Source organism: Leptidea sinapis, chromosome 1 (genome assembly GCF_905404315.1).
Source record: "Leptidea sinapis chromosome 1, ilLepSina1.1, whole genome shotgun sequence".
In the NCBI taxonomy this organism is placed as follows: Eukaryota; Metazoa; Arthropoda; class Insecta; order Lepidoptera; family Pieridae; genus Leptidea; species Leptidea sinapis.
The window spans coordinates 3,535,127-3,556,407 of NC_066265.1; the positions used below are offsets into that span (position 1 = coordinate 3,535,127).

General features: G+C 36.6%; 2 protein-coding genes across 5 annotated transcripts in view; one reads left to right on the top strand and one right to left on the bottom strand.

Moving 5' to 3' along the window:
* Positions 1-8,421, bottom strand: part of LOC126969039 (uncharacterized) — a 40,226-nt gene extending 31,805 nt beyond the window's left edge. For all 4 annotated transcript variants that reach the window (XR_007730336.1, XR_007730334.1, XR_007730335.1 and 1 more), the window contains exons 1-2: positions 8,289-8,421; positions 5,367-5,415 (exon numbers count right to left, since the gene is read on the bottom strand). Coding sequence is in view for 1 of the 4 variants with exons in the window: in XM_050814313.1 (XP_050670270.1) it covers positions 5,367-5,406 (40 nt within the window). In the remaining 3 variants the exon portion in view is untranslated. The remainder of the gene's footprint in view (positions 1-5,366; positions 5,416-8,288) is intronic.
* A 5,986-nt stretch (positions 8,422-14,407) lies between these two features.
* On the top strand, positions 14,408-16,955 carry LOC126979406 (uncharacterized). Its single transcript, XM_050828695.1, has 2 exons — positions 14,408-14,757; positions 15,112-16,955. Exons 1-2 carry the CDS (start codon positions 14,517-14,519, stop codon positions 16,953-16,955), a joined length of 2,085 nt encoding a protein of 694 aa, XP_050684652.1. The 5' UTR covers positions 14,408-14,516.
* Positions 16,956-21,281: the final 4,326 nt, after the last annotated feature.

Sequence of the window (21,281 nt, forward strand, 5' to 3'; positions counted from 1 at the left end):
AAAGAACCCTGGGAATGTTACAGCTAGTAAAGTAGGTTTTGCAACCGGTCGTAAAGAGAAATTCCTAATAATATTTTTGTCGATTATTATCAGTATTTTAGGTATCCAGCTTTTCTCCTTCTAGAGAGAGCAAAGAGTTGCTGCTGATGTTTTAATGACTTTAATTGAAGCTCAACACTTCCGCAGTGGGAGTAAATAATTAATTAAGGATTTGTGTTTGATTGAACTGTTTTTTAATAATTCTTTTGAATCTCCAAAATCGCCTAACAATAATTTAACCGAGTAGTAGACAAAAAACGTTTATGTTTGTTCCTGGTGTTATAAAGCGTCTAATAACACTCGACCAACCTGACTTAAATAGGATAATTAAAATTAATGATTTTCGCCGCCTTAAATGCGACATGCGATAAATGAACGAAAAATGAGGCGCTATTTTAAAAGTCTCACTTTAATAAAAGCTTTATAAATTACAGTAGGCATAAAGCGATTTATTTTGTAGAATTTCCATTTTTATCCGACTTCCAAAAGGATGAGGTTATCAATTCGATCGGTATTTTTTTTTATGTATGTACACCGATTACTCTGAGATTTATGATCCGATTTACGTAATTCTTCTTTTGTTTGATGCTAAATAGATGCCGTCTGGTCCCATATAATAATTTTAATAATTTGGCCCAGTAGTTTTCATTTTATGAACATTTATATGAAAATTTTCGTCTACCTGGATGACATAATTGTTTTCTGTGTACGGCTTTTGGAGTTTTCATTCAAGTTGATTATATATTATTATTAACTGTCACTAAAACGTAAAAAATAAACTACGTTTATAAAAACCGACACATTAATTACATGACACGTTGTTTGTCCGCGATGGACTCCTTAACTAATGAACAGATTTTAATGGGGATTACAATATGGAGTGCAGTTTAGTCCAGTTAAGAGATATGATAGTTTTCATTTCGATTTGAGACCCATAATTATTTTTAGTTCCAATATTTGTTTTGTATGGATATATTTTCTATGAGAGTTTGTTGAGTTATATATATATATATATATATAACACATCGATACTTAAAGGTTGCTCTAGGTCAAAGAGTCTGACGTTCGCCTCGTTCATTCACGGATGGCTGGCTATGAATCATAAAGCTAATTATCATTACTATAACACTACTACTGTGAACTCAGGATGACTGTTTTAAACAAGTCAAGCGCGAACCTTGCAATCAACCAGTGTAAATATCGAATAAATTATAATATTTATGAAGTGTTAAAAAGATTTATTTATTGCAAATAAGGGACGAGACGAGCAGAACGTTCAGCTGATGGTTATTGACACACCCTGCCCACTACAATGTGGCACTACAACGGCGTTCGTCACCATGAGACATAAGATTTTATGTCTCATTTGCCCAGTAATATGACTAGCTACGGCGCCCTTCAGACCGAAACAGAATAATGCTTACACATTACTGATTAACGGCAGAAATAGGCGCAGTTGTGGTACCCATAATCTAGTCGGCATCCTGTGCAAAAGAGCCTCCCAATGGTAAAATGGATTCGAGATTAATTTTAATGTAATAAGCAAATAAAAAGATACAAGAAAATAATTTAATTAAAGTGTTCATCTCTTTCTTAAAAGCACGAAATAAAAATTTAAATTTAGATACATTCAAGCATTGCACATTCAAATAAAATTGTATTTAAAATCAACACAAGCATTATTTAAAACTTTTTAAAACCATTTTCAGATTGAATGTGTAAAAGGTGTGTCATTTTTTAACCCATACATATTTGAAGTTTTTCTCACGAGCCAGATCTTTAGTTTTATGGGGAATCATTTTATTGAAACTAGTGAGGTTACTAAAACTGAGGTTACGGAAACTAGTGTTATTACCCGCGTAGATAATATCACAACACTTCAAATTCTTTTTTTCCCTCAATCTTGCCAGAAAGTCGTCCTTTTTGTATCGTAAAAGGAAACGAATGACTATATAATATATACGGTTTAGATTTTTCGAATCGTTATGCTTAGGAGTAACTCTTGTGACAAAGTCAATGTCTGTAATCAAAATTTTTAACGTCGGAAAGTTTATTAATAGTCTTTAGTAAATACTCATTTTTAGCTTCTGGTAGTCCGATTATATCAATGTTAGAACGTCGTGCCCATTGCTCCATTTTATTAAGAGTTCCTGAAGTGAGGTGACAACTGGTTTCGAGTGTTTTTTTCGCCTCAACGGATTCTATCTTTTTTGAGACGTCATATTCATCTTTATCATATCTGTCGCCTGCCCAACGATAGAACTGTAGAACTGCCCAACGTAGATATTTCGGTTCAAAGAATATCGTTTTTTTTTAAACGATGAGAAAGCTTCTGTATGTCTGATTTTTTAACAGACCTTATTTCGTCAACCGTAGCCTGTGCAAGACTTATGTTAGATTTTTGTATTGTCTTAGCGGGTTTATTAATTATCAATTTATAGCATACGCATGATAAGTGATAACTACAACATAACAAAAATCATGTTCACAAAGCAAGCCCACAAGACGATTCCATATAATGTATTAAGTAATTACAGTGGATTTTATATAAACCTCAATCAAACAAACACCAGTGGGAGGCTCCTTTGTACAGAATGCTGGCTAGATTATGGGTACCACAACGGCGCGTATTTGTTTCGTGAAACAATAATGTGTAAACATTATTGTGTTTCAGTCTGAAGGGCAAGCTAGTGAAATTACTGGGCAAATGAGACTTGACATCTTATGGCTCAAGGTGACAAGCGCAATTGTAGTGCCGCTCAGAATTTTTGAGGCTTTTCAAGAATCCTGAGCGGCACTGCATTGTAATGGGCAGGGCATATCAATTACCATCAGCTGAACGTCCTGCTTGTCTCGTCCCTTATTATCATAAAAAAATCTTCCTTGGGAAGGATAAGCTATCTTACTCAACTATTCTTAGCTAAACACAAGTTAGGATATCATCCCCACCATCTGGATGTGTGGCGGTCCTCCACAGTGCGGTTTTCAAGAAGCTTTCTTCCTCGTACTACAAAGCTGTGGAATGCTTCCTTGTGCGGTGTTTCCGGGACGATACGACATGGGTACCTTCAAAAAAAGCGCGTACACCTTCCTTAAAGGCCGGCAACGCTCTTGTGATTCCTCTGGTGTTGCAAGAGAATGTGGGCGGCGGTGATCACTTAACACCAGGTGACCCGTACGCTCGTTTGTCCTCCTATTACATAAAAAAAAAACACTATCTCGCCAGCACGAGTACGAAGTATAGCGAGCTGGTCGTTGGTAGGAACGTAATATTATTGCATAATATTGCATTGAACCACGTACCCCGGAAGACCGTGAAACCAAATATTATGGTTCGTATTCTACAGCAAGCTAACTTCCAATAAAATGACTAACACAACTTTATCATTACCTGTATAGTCATGATCGGTTAGCTAATGGTGTAATTAAATTGTAATTAATCTTCAGAGATCACGATGTGTTATGGATGCGGTGAAGATGAAGTACTAATGACGGGATATGACGTCAAACACTGGTATAGTATGGTATTTTATGAATACAAATTCGCAGAAGGAGGAAGGCTTCGTATATTTTGAAATTGAATTAGGACGAATGTTTGAGTTTTTTTTATGAAAATAAGGGACGAGACGAGCAGGACGTTCAGCTGATGGTAATTGATTCGCCCTACCCCATTACAATGCAGTGCCGCTCAGGATTCTTGAAAAACCCAAAAATTCTGAGCGGCACTACAATTCCGCTCGTCACCTTGTGACAAGATGTTAAGTTTCATTTGCATGGTAATTTCACTGGCTACGGAATCCTTCAGAAAGAAACATAATAATGCGTACACAATACTACTTCACGGCAGAAAAAGGCGCCGTTGTGGTACCCATAATCTAGCCGGCGTCCTGTGCAAAGGAGCCTCAAACTGATAAATGCCATCACTCTTCCATTAGTTGTGGTTCAGTAGACATATGAGTAAAGAGGCTTGTGGTGATACAATTGGTCTAGTTTACCAGCTAACGTCAGGGTGTCGAATATGCATGATGTGCGCCCGCATCGTAAATAAATTTTTCCCTAGCGCGCCAAAGAGAATAGAAATACGAAATTCTTTTAAATAAACTATATGACATTGGTATCCGAGGTGTAGCTCATAAGTGGTTTGCTTCCTTTCTCAGCAATCGTTCACAGTACGTCGAAATAGATCACCTAGATGAAAGCTCTAAAACTATATCGAGCGTCAGGTCGTGGACCCAGCTGGTGCGGGACTCAATTCCTCAGGGTTCCGTACTCGGATGTGTCCTCTTTCTTATTTACATCAATGACCTTCTGAAAGTTATTGATGTACATTGTGTTATGTTTGTAGACGATTTTTCCGTCGCGTTCCCTTGTATAAATAGTAACAAACTTATTGAAGAAATGGAAACAATTATAAATACGGTAAAGGAGTGGCTAAGCGATCATAATTTAGAGATCAATTTCAGTAAAACAAAATTAATGCAATTTAGACCGAGGCAAAAAAATGAACTAGACATATAATAAAACAAAATTAGAAAATGTTCAAAATTTCTCTCTGCTCGGTATAAATATACTTAATTAAATATAAATATTCTAATGTGAATTTTAAATCACATATTCAAAAAAACAAATTAAAATTATCACAATTTATATACGCTATAAGAGAACTAAAGAAATCTACAAATTTAAAAACCTAGCCTACCACGCCTACGCACAAGCGTGGCTAAACTACGGCGTCATACTGTGGGGCAACAGCGTAGATGCACACGAACTCTTTATATTACAGAAAAAATGTATTCGTGTGCTTGCAAATATTAAACAAAGAGAAAGCTGCAAAGCTCATTTTCAAAAACTAAATATTCTTACACTACCGTGCACATAAGTGAATTCGAAATATGTAAGTTTGTAAGAAATCACCCAAATCTATACAGAAAAAACATAGACGTGCCCCGGCACAACACACCTCGCTATAAAAATAATCTTATGCAAACTAACTCTAAATTAACATTACATAGTTCCGGTCCCTACCCAATGTCAGTTAAAATTTATAATAAGTTACCAGAACACTTAAAAGCCGAAACCAATATTAAAAAATTCATAAGCTCTTTGAAAAAGTTACTTTTGGAACAATGTTACTATTCTATTAATGAATACCTAGAGGAAAAATATATTTGAATGTCTGCCCCTCTGCCGTTCATTGCTATGCCTTATTACGAGGTGCATGTGATAATTATTTAGTACTACAATTTTATTTAGTAACCAAGTCGCATGTAACGCAATTTAATTAAATAAAAAAAAAGAGGTATAAATTAAAATATATAAAATCTTACCGATTATAGCCCAGAAGAGTGTGAAGCGAAGCGAATCCATGGATGGTGCCTGAAAATATAACTTCATAAACCATCGTATGTTTAATTCTCGGACTACATTATAAACAACATATAAATATAATAAAACACAGCTTAAATATGTTTATTAAAGTAATTTGTGCCCAAGTATGCAATCAGAATACACAACACATTGAAATTCGGATTCAAATATTTTTATTTAAGAAAGGATATGAAATCAATTCATTATTGAACGTCAAAAACTACCACCAATTCGAAAAAGTATGCCACAGACCTGAAAGAAACTCAGCGGGCTTCTTCTTCTTTTTTTAAATAAAACTTCGATACAATCAAATTTTTTATTCAATTAACCTGACGGCAGTCGCTCCATTCGCAATTTGTGGTATCATTAAGAAAGTCATTTATGTTAAAGTAACCTTTACCACACAAGCGATTTTGACTATTATTTAAATTTCTTCATACATTTGTTTTTAATTTTTTCTGGGATCATGTTGTAAATGGTTATACATAGCCCCACAAAAGACTAAAATACTGATTCGACTTGGCCGAGTAGAAGGCATATTAAGTTTATTTTAGTTCCTGGTTGGTAACATTACGATAATAGTTTCTAGAAAATTCATTCATTGTGCCTATGTACATACATAACATTATAAAATTCAAATTCAAATATTTTTATTCAAGATCACTTATTGAACGTCTACTACCACCCATTCAAAAAAGATCGCCTCAGACCTGAGAAAACAATATACATATATATCAGGAATATATTAAGAGGCAATATTTGAAAATTTTCTCTTAATGATTGTTTAGGACACTTTTTACAGGACTTTGATAATACCAGCGTGGGTCCTGATATCTTTAGTATACAAAATTGAGGTTACAGAATAGCAAAAAGTAGTTTTAATTAACCATCAATTTCTTATGCTGACCCTACTATATTCACAATAGTCTCAAAATTTTCTTCAGATTTTGGTTTTTTAGGAGTGTTTGGTTATTCAATTTTTTAAATTGAACAAGGTTGATTTAACCCCAATCCGCGACCTTCTCAAGAGAGGACTCGATACACAAGTTTTTTCCGCCAATGGTCGACGGTTTCCTGAGAGAGACCTACATGGCCCGTGAAAACGGCATCACCAGTGCTGTCGTCTGCATAGCAATGTATATTGGACACTATATACATGTATGTATGGTATACTAAACACATGGCCGGATTTGATACGGCCGGACCATCTGACGGTCCGGTGGGCGCCTCGCACCAATTGGTCCGGCGTCGCACTCGGTACAGTCCGGATGATTATAATAATAATTTTGTGACATACCGTCGAATATGGTCCGCTACCAGACTGTGTCCAATGGTTCGGCCGTATCAAATTCGATAATGTGTTTATGCTAATAATTCTAGCAGAATTTTTTTTTTCAGTATGTTCAAATCGTATTTCCTTTGTTAAACTCTGCCACAGAAAGTAAATCACTAATGTTCACAAGTTGCCCGTATAATCACGTTTAACCTCGTTAGCTTAATGATAAAACTATCTAACATTTACCAACAAGTATATTGGTTAATGTGTATCAATATACCTATGTAGCATAAATTACTTCGCCTTAAAATTTAATAATTACAATTACATTAAGATTTCAATTTTGTTTTATAGTATATTTGTTTACAACATAACGCTGCTTATATTACATGAACTATATGTCATTACAAGGAAGTGTACCAAGAATACTGACAGCATTTCCGCGTTGGATAGCTAGGCTGAACTGTGCGTTGACCGAAATAGCTCGTATTTTTTTGTTAATTATCAAAATAATACTTAAGTTTCCATTTATATTTAGTGTACCTACACCAAAGTACCTGGAGCTCGCGGCCCCGGCTAATGAGTAGCACATCTTCCTTACTGGCGTTTTGGCTACCAGGGTTGTTGCGGATGCAAATATTTTGAAATGATGCATATTTGATGCAGATATCTGAATTAATGCGAATGTTCCGCATATGCGGATGCGGATAGGAATATCCCTAACACCCCTAGTCCCTACAAGTAGGGAAGATCGCTATAACTAGCGTGGATTCGCGCAGATTTAGCACGCGTGTATGTATGTCGACAAATCTATGAAAAATTCTTCGATTGTTCTTATGTAATAATAATTCTGCTGCGGTATCTGGTCAAGAGAGATGTTGACTAAATTTCTGAGAATCTAAAAATATTGAGCGAGCAAATTTTATTAGTATAAATCTTTATATAATCTCTATTACATACGGATTTTTTCAATGGAAATGGGTGATGTAATAATTGAGGTAAACAGGCATTTCTTCCACTCACAAGAATGTCTGAAGGATAATGACAGTGTTAATCCTCAAGGCAACAAAGAATGCTAACATTATTTACAGCTACCGAGGTGACAGAAATAATGGTAAATTTCAAAAGGATTCAGATAAAAAACGTTATTGAACTTGCTATAAAATAAAAATAAAATATCCTTAACTTATAGAATTTAGTCAGTTATTCATTTGCCTATTCTAAGTACCTATACTAGTATAATACAATATTATATCCCTATCTATTTACAAAAGGTGTGAAGATTTTCCATTTATAATGGAAAATTCATTTATAATGAATAAACTTAAATACATTAAAAAATAAACAAAGTCTGAAAATAATAAAAAAGAATGATGTAAAAGCAACATAGACAGTAGTAGCTCCTAAAAGGTAAGCTCGTTTCTGTTAGGTCCTTAGTTTTTAGTTTGATATAATTAATAATATTAAATATTATCATTTATAGAAGTTATTTTTTTTAATGTATATATATACATTTTTAACTTAAAATCAACATCAAATAGGTTGCTTATTGTAAATCTAGCTTCGCAATTTTAATACAGCGAAAAACTAACTTGAGATCGCTTACCGGTTTTCAGTAATGTCGACAATGCGAGCAAGCGGAGTATTCGTACGTAAATCCCGGTAAGTGACACTTCGTTAGCACTTGGTAACACTGAGATTATGGCGCGAAACGTGCGCTTGTACGAACGACTTGAGGCGGTCTGAGAGTTGCTCGTTGCCCGCTCAAACGTGGCGGAGACTTGGGACAGGTCGGCAAGCCGGGGTCAAAATCAGCTGACCTTATCAGTTCAGGAAAAGGTATAATAACGTTTTATATGATACTATGTGTACATCGCTTCTTTCGCGAATATATTTTATAGCATATTCTCTTTGGCATACAGAGAAGACGCTTGACATAAAATATTAGCTATCCTCATTAACATATGTTTATATTTAGGTCCCTGAATGTAGTGTAAATAATAAATATAAGTATTATATTAACACTTTGAAATTGGTGCTTTATCAAACATAAAATAAAAATTCTTGTAAAAAGTTTAAAAGTTCTTGTATTTTTTAATGGAGGAGGAGGACAAATGAACGTTCAGGTCTCTTGATGATAAGTGATCACTAACATCAGAGGAATCACAGGAGCGTTGTTTATTGGTGTATAATATGTTACCGGCAATGTGTATAATTCCGTATTCTATACAATGCCTTAAACGTTCAGGTAATGTATAAACGACGCCCTTCAGACCGAAACACAGTTATGCTTACACATTACTGCTTCACGGCAGAAATAGGTACAGTTGTGGTACCCATAATCTAGCCAGCATCCTGTGCAAAGGAGCCTCCTACTGGTAAAAAGTTGACTCAACTACTATAAAAAATACCACGAGCTCTAGATTTTTCGGACCGTAAAAAGTATAATCACGTCTCAAATTTGCTATGCTTCTTTTGAAAGGATATTTTTAAGCATAAGTTTGAGTAATCTTAAAATGAACAAACATAATCTTATTATGTCTACTACTCGTCAAAGTAGAATTAGTAAGTCTTTTGTGGGCAATTTATAACAGTATATTATGCTTTTACAACATGATCCAAGAAAATTTTCAAAACAAATATATAATACGAAAAACAAAAGAATTTTTCTAATTTTAACAACAAAACAACCGACTTCAAAAACACTAGAAAACACTCCAAAACAATAGATATTATGTGTACTAAAAATAATTGCGTATTTTTATACAATCTAATTAATTAATCTAATTCTAGATACGATTATTGTTATTTTTGGAATCGGTGTCCTTCCGCCGCGACCCGCTCTCGCCTCTCGCCTCCTCACGACTCAAGCACATCTCACCTATAACTATGTATGTAGTAACAAACCTATCTTGGATGACACCGACTCCAAAAATTACAATAATCTTATCTAGAACTAGATTCATTAATTAGATTGTATAAAAATACGCAATTATTTTTATACTTTTAAGTATCTTCACATTATATCAACATATTGATTTAACTGTAGCTCGTGTAAGAAAACTAATATATATATTTAAAAATTTCAGAGCCGCAGCCGATTTCAGCTGTTTAATAACTGTGTACTTTGCGCTTGCCCAGTCTGTTCTGGGGTATTGCCTTACGGTATGGGGTGGTGCCGGTAAAACAGAAACCAATCCGATATCCGACAACGGATCTGTATACCCTTTGCCAGGTCCTCTCAGTTAGACAGCTATTTATATTTCAAACTGCTCTTCGCAAACACTCCGAAATTACCTTTGACCCTAAATGCTGTACCACACGCCGCTCAAATAGGGTATGTTATATTGATTCACGAAGAACTATAGCTGCAAGTCGCCATTACAAACACATAAGCTCTAAATTTTATAACAAAATCAACAAAAGCTTAAACATCTACCCACTGACCAAGAGGAAATGTAAAGCGAAACTTGACTCCTGGTTAAAAACATTAGATTATGAAGATACAGAGAAACTTGTGGATGTGTAAAATATTCATCACTCCCTCACACACCTAAGAAAAACACACACAGTACAAATGTAACAAACTTCACTTACTATATACGTATCTCTAACACTCACCCACACACTTCACCCAAAACTAAACACATAATTTAATAATAATGATGTATATATTTCAAATCACATGTCCTGTACTATTTTTTAATTACCGTACTCTGTTTACTATTTAGATATTTGTGCATGGAACATCATTCCTTATTGTATTCGCTGCAGTTTATACTTTTGCAGCTATCATCGTTTTTACTTGTTTGTAATATCTTTGTTAAATTGTTCCAAATAAAAGTTTTTTTTTTATATCTAGATATTGTTTTGGAATAGTGTTTTTGAAGTCGGTTGTTTTTTGTTATTTTTTTTATTTTATGATTTTAGTGAATTTGAAGTACGCTAAGTAACAATTAGTATAAATATGTGTAGATTCACTTAATTTTTCAATGCAGCAATGAACGTAATATATATAACGATAGCATGCTCGTAAAAAAGATTCGGTCGAGTATCGTTAATTTTCTCCTAAGAATTGAAGAGTTCCGTGACTTTGTCATGGATTCCGTAATCAGAACCTAACCAAACTCTCACCAAACTATCTTTGAAGTATATCCTTTCCAATCAAAAAAAGGCATCGAAATCGGTTGGCGCGATATTGAGTTATTCGTAAATTTATCATCTATTTTGCTATACGTATGTATATGTAATTTAAGACTTTTATGGTTTTCTCATGGATGCCATTGACAGATCTGGACCAAATTACAATGGAACCACACGGGAAGCACCAACTTTCAAATAAAAAAAAATATCCAAATCGGTTCACCCAGTCGAAAGTTTTGAGGTAACAAACATAAAAAAAATATACCGACGAATTGAGAACCTCCTCCTTTTTTGAAGTCGGTTAAAAAACCTTTGTGTGGTAAAGGTTCCTATAACAAAAATTTACTTTCTTAATGATACCACAGATGGGAATGGAGCGACCGCCGTCATGCTATTAAAATTATAAATTTGATTGCATCGAAATTTTATTTACAAAAGAAGAAGAAGTCCGCAGAGTCTCTTACGCCCTTTCTTCTTAGGCCAGAGTCTATATTTTTCCAATGGGTGGTAGTTTTTGATTTAATAAGTGATTTCATATCCTATTTTGAAACGATATTTGCAATGGAATTTGAATAGTTTCTTAAAATTAACCTCACCTGTAAGTGACTGTAGAACAGCTAGACCATAGTATTTTAAATACGTCAAAGGAAAAGAAAACGCATAAAGGTGCAATTAAGAATATAATACCTACGATGCATGGATATATTAAAAAATTATCATTTGACATAATACGACACATTAAAGATAATCATAAATATCTCAATAACAGTAAATTTTACGAAATAATAAACAACCAATTAAGTAATGCTATAAATAATATTTTAGACATTTTTTGTAGAAAAAAGAGGGGGTAAACAAAAGAAATGTTACAATTAATTCAAAATATTATATCAAACTTACCTTAATCTTTTATTCATCAAAATGTGACAAATACTTAATAAAAATATAATAAAATAAAAAAAATCGTAAAAAGTCTGAAAGGAATCGATTCAATTGTTCGATAATATGGGTCGTTGTCCATGTACAGAAAAAGAAACTATAGGAAATGATCTCATAGAACTTAAAAAGATGCGAGCTAACTTACAAAAGACGCAGAAAGTTCTGATATGTAAAGAATTTGAAGTTAAACAAAAAATAAAGACTCTTGAAAAAAAACTTGAAGAGAAACATTGCGACAACTCAGCAGAAGTAAAACTAAAGAAAGCGAGAATAAAACTTAGGAAAGTAACACATGCATTAGAAAAATTAAAAAACAAAGACACTAAAAAACATAAAAGTAAAGAAAATAAGAAGAATCACTATAAAGCTGTGGACGTACTGCATAATTTCTTCGAAAAAATGTTAAAAATGGAGAGTTATAATAAAAAGTTAGCTAAAATGAATAAGCACGATTTTATAGCAAATATGAAAAATAGATGCCTGCCTAATTATAGAAGCACTGTCAACAATAATAATTGTTATTATTCAAACAGAGCTAAGGCTCCGTACAGACGAGAGCAAAAGGCGGATTCAGTTGCTGGTGATTGCTATCTGATGTCACTACAAAGAACTCCACACTTATGGATTTACAATGAATGGCCTAAATTTTATCCTCATTTTCTCAGCGCTCGAGCACAGTGGAGAAATTTTACAATCTGCCTAACATTTTGTCTGGGATTTATATTTTGGGTGCCATGTTTAATCTGCCTAGAAATTTGTAAATGTTGCTTTTGCTCTTGTTGTTGCGATTGTTAATTTTGTAATAAAACCTCAGAGTAAGGATTTTTTTAATTTATTTGAGATTTTCTTGGACGGACTGGCCCGGTACGAATTAGAGATGCGGTGCAGAGCAAAGAGTTGTGCTGGCAAATAATAAAACAAATTACATATAAACATCCTAATAGGTAGTTTAAAATTTTCCAAACCCCCATATTATCAAGTCCTATAAGTACGAATGTAAGATGTTCATTGATATGCGGATACTCCATAGGGAGTGCCGCTTGCGCCTCTCTCCCCCCAAGATAAGGTCGCCTTCGATGAAGGCTTAGAGGGCACTTGCCCAAAGCCAACCCCATGTGGTGTTTAGAGGGTAGGCACCTAGGTTTTACGTGAGTCCCACATAACTAACGCAGACTTAGGCTGCGATGGTATGCATGAGGTATCCACCTCCCTCCCGTTGTTATCCCCGAGGGTAGCCCTTTCCCTTTGTTTGGGCGCAAAAAAAGAGTAAAATACAAAGTTACTACCTGATAAAACTTTTTGTCTTTATCTTACTTTTATTACTACAGAAGTATATGACAGGGAGCCGAGAAGTAAGTTTAAACTTGGACTAAATTTACACTGCGTTTATTAATAAGACAGTTGACGTATTTACAACTCTAAATTGGCTGCAATCGCATGGCAGCAATCGCATCCAAAGTTTAACTAAACCACTAAGTAACTAAACAATAAACAGATAGTTACGTACGGGTAACGGAAAGCACCCCGGAGAAAGTGTATTTCTGCTGTGTGATATAATTTACCTTTAGGTTCAAAATCAGGAATCTATTTTTATCACTTAGTGGAACGACGAATACCAATTGATTTGGAGAAGGAAGAGGCTTGTTTATATTCCAACCGGCAAATAGTGTTTTCACCTCCCTAGCTTAAAAATGGAGATATTGCTGCATAAAACCTGTGAGTAAAGTCGATTTTTGCTCACTCAGTGAAAAAAATTATTCGTCTTCTTTTGTTTTTGTTTATGAATATAGAACAACTAGCTAACGCGCACACTGAATAATAAGAATTGGTCACGCATTATCGGGCTGTCCTGTTGTTTATAGGCTTTAATGCACTAGGCACTACTATTTAATAGGTCAGTAACGCTAGTATATTCTAAGGGCTATATATTTCAACGCCTAGTATATAGTATATATTTCAGCGACTAGTTGCGGCCCATGGTAGACACCATGGGCCGCAACTAGTCGCTGCTACCAATAAAATATAATATAGCTCTATAGAGAGTCACTCACGTGGCGTCCGATTGGTTGTGCAACTAATTTGGTGGCGCGACCAACTCGGACGCGTGCACCCTCCTCTTGGCATGCAACACGTGTGCACTGTTGTATTTTTTTTTATATTGCGTTTGTTAATTGCATACGATGGATAATTTCAATACAGAAGGGTTTATTATCGACATTCAATGCAGACCATCAATTTAATATAATTCCTCATCAAATTATTCCTATATAAATTTAAAAATTAAATGCTTAGAATAAGGATGAACCCACCACTGTTTCTTTTTTCTCTTGAACTTTCTTTTCCTACTTACTTACAGCAGAAATGCTATTTCTTCGAGGTACATTTTGATACCGTCTCAATGTGGTGTGGCAAATCTGGTGTCTGTATGGTGTTTAGTTTACTAGCTTACGGCACGACTGGTTGCACTACCGTCGTGTCCCGGTGAAATATAGCCATAATTCTATGCTTCCACAGACTTTGTTCACAAAGTTTGGCACAAAATAGGTTCTTCTGAATAGTGAATAGAAGCAGTGCTGATTGTATTTTGGTTAGCAAAATATGTCTTTGATATGACAGAGTCACAACAGTGACATCTTTTTTTAATTATATATCTTTGTATACATGTTTTATATTTATCGAATTTCTAAATAATGTTTAAGGAATTAAATTTAATATTAAAAGGACGTAATTGGATCTTTATTGGACTGAAGCAATGGAAAATGAAACACAAAATATTCACAAACTTCGTACTGTCACCTATGATGAGCCTATAACAGTCAAATCAAAAAATGACACGAAAAATAATAAGATAATATACAATCATAGTAAAATAAAAGAAAACACATCTGCACATAAGCAAACTGATGAAAAACATGAAAATTCACATGCCGGAGATACTTCGAAAAATAATTCAGTTCTCAAATATTTAATGGAATCTTTTCAGCAGCCTTCTAGTAAGAGCATGTTTAGACACTGTGAATAAAGTATATAGAATAGAAGCCCCTAATTAAATGTTCAAAAAGATTCAAAACTAATTTATAAAATACAGAAAACGTGACATCTTCTATGAGTCTTAAAGCAAAGTATGATAAGGAGCGCTTACAATGATTTTATTGCCTATTTCGAGGCCTTAAATTATTAAGGCCTTTGTTTCCATTCCAAGAACTGCTTTAAAACAGTTGTAGAGGTTGTTAGATTTAACCCTTAAGCTATGTTTTGGGGAACTAATAGTTGATTTAATATCATTTAATAATTTAAATTTTTATTTATGATTGCAGAATAATCATTTATGAAATGTTATTTTACAGGCAGGTTATTACGAATATCACCTTTTAATTCAAAAAGTGATTGCCAACTTAATGAGAAAAGATCATATTCAAAAAAAGCAAAACTAAGACGACATCGAAAAGGACCCCGTGAGAATAACGTGGATGTTCTCTTTATGTCAAAAAATTGGAAATCTAAGCGCGAGCGTAACAAAAAGCCATCAGATCATTGCAACAAAGATCTCAATATTAAACAGTCAAAGTCCTCAAATGATCTATATACTCTAAAAAGGCCATGTAGTACAAAGGTATTTTGGACTAAGCAGGTAACCTGCAGAAAAAAAAATAATTTTGTAAGAAATAGTCAACTATGTCATCATAAGGAAGAAAATAATGATAGCAAACCATGCGTGCGTCTTTCATTAAAAGACAGTATAGAGAAGAAGAATGCCCTTGCATCATTTCATTGTGTTCTTTTAAATTTTCCAAACATGCAAAATAATAGAAGTGAATCTAAAAATAATGAGTTGTATAAAAAATCCCTCATTAAATTACAGCCTAGTTTGTGTAGATTAAATAATGTTTCTGACAAATGCGATTCCATCTATCGGCCACTCGAAGATCAGCAAAAACCTCGCAGTCCTTGTTGCAGTCCTTCTCGGAGTTCTTGTAAACCATACCGCAGTCTACCTCGAAGTCCACGGCAAAGCCCACCTCACAGTCCACCTTGCGGACCATCTCCTCACATCAGCAAAACAGACTTGGGCACACGCCACCCACTTAGTTTGCTATCAAAACCCAAACTCTTCCAGACAAAGGAACGACCTTCGAAGGAAACGGCCATAAAATTTTTAAAATACATTATTTTAGCCTGTATATTAATAATCTGGAGCCCCTGTATAATTTTACTTGGAATATGTTGGCTAGTAACATATCCTTTAAGGCCACAGGAATTAATTGAAATAAATGAAAAGTTGAATAAAAAAAGTGATGAGTCAATTTTTGCTGTGATGTACAAATACGCTGAAATGACAACTAAAACAATCACAACTCTTTGGAACAATTTTTTTGATAATAGAGTCGATGATGAAAAAAAATTTTCAGGTTCTAAATCTCCCAGCAGTTTCAAACATCCTCCAAAAAAAAATCTTAATCAAAATAAGAGATATACTTTGCTATACCATTCTAACAAAGGTTGGGTTATTAAGTCCACAAGCAAATCACAATATGAAAACAACAAGAAAATATATGAACTCACACCGGAAAATAGTGAAAAATTAATAAATCGCCGAAAGTGTACTAGAAGGAGAGAAAACGTTTATAATATAGAAAACAAAACTTGTAATGAAGTGAAAACTCAAGTCAAGCAACTATCTTTAGAACCTATTTGTCCTAATAAGCATGATAAAAGTGCTCTAGCTTATATTCCTAAAATAAAAGAAAATATTAAACCTAAACTTCCAGATATAAACGGAATAAACAAAGGATCCCCAAAATCTCAGCAGCCACGAAACAAACAAACGTATCGTGTTGTGCCTAGCAAAACAAAATATCGATATTGTAAAAGAAGACAATGCACCAAAGCTACAAATACATTATCAAAATTTAAGCCATTGCAGTATGTCAAAAAGTTTTGGAAGCGTGTATGTGATGACGAAAAGCTATGGGAGTTTGAAAAATGCATTTTATATAAAAATACACTAAGAGCAACACAATACTCATTTCTGCATGATCGATATCCGGGTTTTTATCCATATTTCTTATCAGCCATGAAATGTACGATGAGTTCCCTACATTTGTTTCTATACATGTTGAGTTGTTGCATTTGGTTCCCCATATTCGCATGTTCGTATATATGTTGTTTAATTTGTTGTAGATGCCTCTAATAAAATGTATATATTCAAATCAAATCTTAGAGCCACTACTTATTTATATTTAATTAAGTACTAAGTCGCACACTTAACGAAGACTTAACTAATTCTCGATTTTGTAAGTAGTCACTGTCGCCCACATTCTCCAATATCTCAGCTCTGTAGCTAGCCATTTAGGGATATGTACAGCAGTTTTTAAGAAACATAAGTCGTATCCTCTTGGAAAAACACATAAGGGAGCCCATTCCAATGTTTGGGTGTACGAGGAAGAAAGTTCCTTAAAATATTACGGTAGGAATCTGATAACAATTCTTCGGAATACTCCCTTGATAATACATCTCTACGGAACGAAAAGTGATCTAACATCTAACTGTCGGGTATCCAGTGACAGAGCAGTGGATACCCGACAGTTAGAGTAGCTCTGCATTGCAACACAGTCAATTGTTTCGAGCTGATACTGGGGTGCACTAGATAAGAGCAGTACTCCATATGTGACGGACCGGCGCTTCAAAGAGAGCTGTTATGTGCAGTCTAAACAACATCGCTGTTAAGTTACTGCTAGACACTTCAGTAGACAAATCATAAACCTGCATTCATACAACACTATAAAAACAACTTGTTCATTTCTGTTCTAGTAACCTTAGTGCAGTGAAAGTCTTGGCAGAATAGACTTATTGCTTATTATTTTATTATGCTCCTTGGGGTGGGACAGACGCCTTAAAGTGACGTTTTCAGAAGACTGTATTGCCATCTGTTAGTTGGCCCGAAAAAATGAAAGCTTTGTCAGCTGTCACTCGCTTTGAAACCTTTCAACTTTTCTTTAGTTGTGTCACTGCCCACTGTACGAATCCAATCGAATCCAATACCGTACAGTGACAGCGACCGTATTTCTCGATGTCGCGAAAGCTTTCGACAAGGTATGCCATAACTTAATCTTTAAGCTGTATGTACTGGGTATGCCAGACAGGCTCGTGCGTATCATACGAGCCTACCTTACTGATCGAAGCTTCCGCTATCGAGTAGAAGGCACGTTATCCACTCCCCAACGCATCAGGTCGGGAGTGCCTCAGGGCTCAGTTCTGTCCCCGACCCTCTTCTCACTCTTCACGAGTGACCTCCCGAAGCCTCAGAAAGTGCAAATTGCACAATATGCGGACGACACGGCTCTTTATTATGGCGCCACTCGGGGGTGCCTCGCGACTTATATAAGAGTGCTTCAGGCCGCCGTTAATGAACTAGGAGACTGGTTCAGAAAATGGTGGATTGAAGTCAATAACTCAAAGAGTGCAGCGGTACTCTTTGGTAATACTAATAAAATAAAATCTTTGGCCCCTATACCTATCGTTAAATTATATGGGACCCCTATTCCGTGGGCCCAACATTATAAATATTTAGGTGTTACGTTCAACAGTAACATGAACTTCGCAAAACATATCAGCACGGTTTGCAATAGAGCCCGGTTTGTCCTTAGCCACCTGTATCCACTTGTGTGCAAGCGAAGCAAACTACCGCTCAGACACAAGGTGACATTGTACAAGACCATCGTACGTCCCATTATGTCGTACGCAAGCATCGTGTTTGCCCACGCACCGCCGAGCCACTTGCGGCGTTTGCAAGTGGTTCAGAATAGATTCACACGCACGGCCACCGGAGCGCCGTGGTTCGTTCGTTACGTAGATCTCCATCGTGATCTTGAGCTGCCGACCATCGCTCAACATTTCAAGGAGATATCGCGACGCTACTTCGATAAGGTGGCCGAGCACCCTAATATCTTGGTGAGGGAGGCATGTGCTTACACTGCTCTAGACCACAGTCTGAACAAACAGAGGCGACCTCGACACGTACTAGTCGACCCGGACGACTATATTACGATCGCGTACATCAAACCGCTGCCACTCGTCACTTTGATAATTTCCAGCGGCCGCAACCTAATATAATACGATTCACACACTTTCATAGAAGCCCGACGAGATAGTCCTCGTCCTGTAATCGTTTGAACTCACACTCACATCACAAATCACACACCTACAATAACACTACACACAAATAGTCACACACTTACATACACTCACACATACTTACATACATATATCACCGCACTAACCGGCGAGTGAGAAGTCTCTTCAAACCTAGAGTCCACTGGACTAACAGATATATTAGATCGTTAGTGATCTTCTTTCCATCCAGCCTACTGAGCAGGCGGTCCGATGTTCGAGTCTCCTTCCGAGACGCCCCGCGCCTGTGAGCTAAATTTTCCGCCTCCAAGGCCCCCGCCCGGCTTCGCTGTAAAAGCCATCAGGGCTATCAGCACAGAGGAGGTTTTTAGTCGGTAGGGGGTGTTTACCCCGTTTCGGGGTCTTCAATACGTAAATGTATTTTACTCCTCTCGAAAAAAAAAATTAAAAATGAATTTTATAATTTCGAGCTTATATATATATTTTTTTTTTGATGGAATAGGAGGACAAACCAGCGTACGGGTCACCTGGTGTTAAGTGATCACCGCCGCCCACATTCTCTTGCAACACCAGAGGAATCACAAGAGCGTTGCCGGCCTTCCTTTCGGCGGCGGGAATCAGGTTGAACAGCTCTTCGGAACACTCCCCGTGATAAATGCGGTAGAAGACACACAATAAAGCGACGTCTCTACGCAACGCCAAGTGATCTAAGTGAGCGCCGTTCACAGAGCACTGGGTCCCCGACAATTCGAGCTGCTCTGCGTTGCACGCGGTCAAATGGATCGAGCTGATACTGGGGTGCGCCAGACCAGAGATGACAGCAATACTCCATGTGTGGCCGGACCTGCGCTTTGTAGAGCGCTAGAATGTGGGCCGGCTTGAAGTATTGCCGTGCTCTATTGATGACGCCCAGCTTCTTCGAAGCCAATTTGGCTTTGCCCTCCAGATGGCCGGGGAATTGGCAATCGCTCGAGATTTCGAGACCCAGTATTCCGATACTAGGCGAGGCTTTTAGGGAAGTGTTGTCGAAGAGCGGCGATACGGCAAATGGGGATTTTTTTGTGGTAAACGCGCAAACTTGAGTCTTCTGGGGGTTCAATTGGACAAGGTTCAATTTACCCCATTTCGCGACCTTCTCGAGAGAGGACTCGATAGAAGTCACAAGTTTCTCCCGGCACTGGTCGACGTTTTCCCGAGAGAGACTTGCATAAAAAGGCATAAAAGGCATTTATTTTCTCAAAATTGATTCCTTTCGAATTCTTTTTGATGTCATTTCTTATACTACTAGATACTACTACCGCTTCGGAAACAAATGGCGCTCTGAGAGAGAAGAAGCGGCGCAAGAAACTCTCCCAGCATTCTTTTTTTATGCGCTCTTTTCAATAAAAATATACAATATTGTACAGTCGCTATAAAATAATCACAATCTAGTCCCAGGCTGTCCGATCATTTAGATATTCAGCAGTGGAGTAACAGGATTTACGACAGAGCCATTTTTTTATAAAACATTTAAATTTATTTATAGATAATGCCTGAACAGTGGCTGGGACTTTATTGTAGAAGTGTATACATTTACCCTTAAAGCTATTATGTATCTTATGAAGCCTACTAGAATTAGTTACAAGCAATCCCTTATTTCTAGTGTTATAATAATGAAAATCACTATTAAGAGCAAAATAGCATAGCCCGTGTATACGGCTTCACCAGTGCTGTCGTCTGCATAGCAATGTATGTTGGAGGTGTCCAGCATATCATTGATATGCAGAAGAAACGGCGTGGGAGATAGCACACAGCCTTGGGGCACTCCAGCGTTCACGGGCTTGGGATTCGAGCAAAAACCGTCGACAACGACTTGTATGCTACGCCCAGTGAGGAAGCTGGAGGTCCACTTACATAAGCTCTCGGGAAGCCCAAATGATGGAAGTTTTGAGAGGAGCGCCTTGTGCCATACACGATCAAAGGCCTTCGCTATATCCAGGCTAACTACCAGGCCTTCCGCCTTGCTTTCTATAGCCACCACCCATCTATGTGATAGGTATACCAGAAGATCACCTGCCGACCGACCATGGCGAAAGCCGTATTGTCGGTCGTTGATCAACTGGTGTACCCTCTAGGTATACTAAAAGCTGGCGACTAATTATGCTCTCCATGATTTTGGAGAGCAGGGAGTTAATAGTAATAGGCCTGTAGTTTGCCCGATCCGAACTGTCTCCTTTTTTTGGATCGGATGGACAAGGGCTGACTTCCATGAGTCAGGGACTACGCCTTTGGAATAAGAGTGCCGGAATAAACGCGTTAGCACCGGCGTCAACTCAGGGGCACACGTTCTAAGCACGATTGGAGAAATGCCATCCGGCCCGCTCGACTTCCTGACGTCCAACGAAAA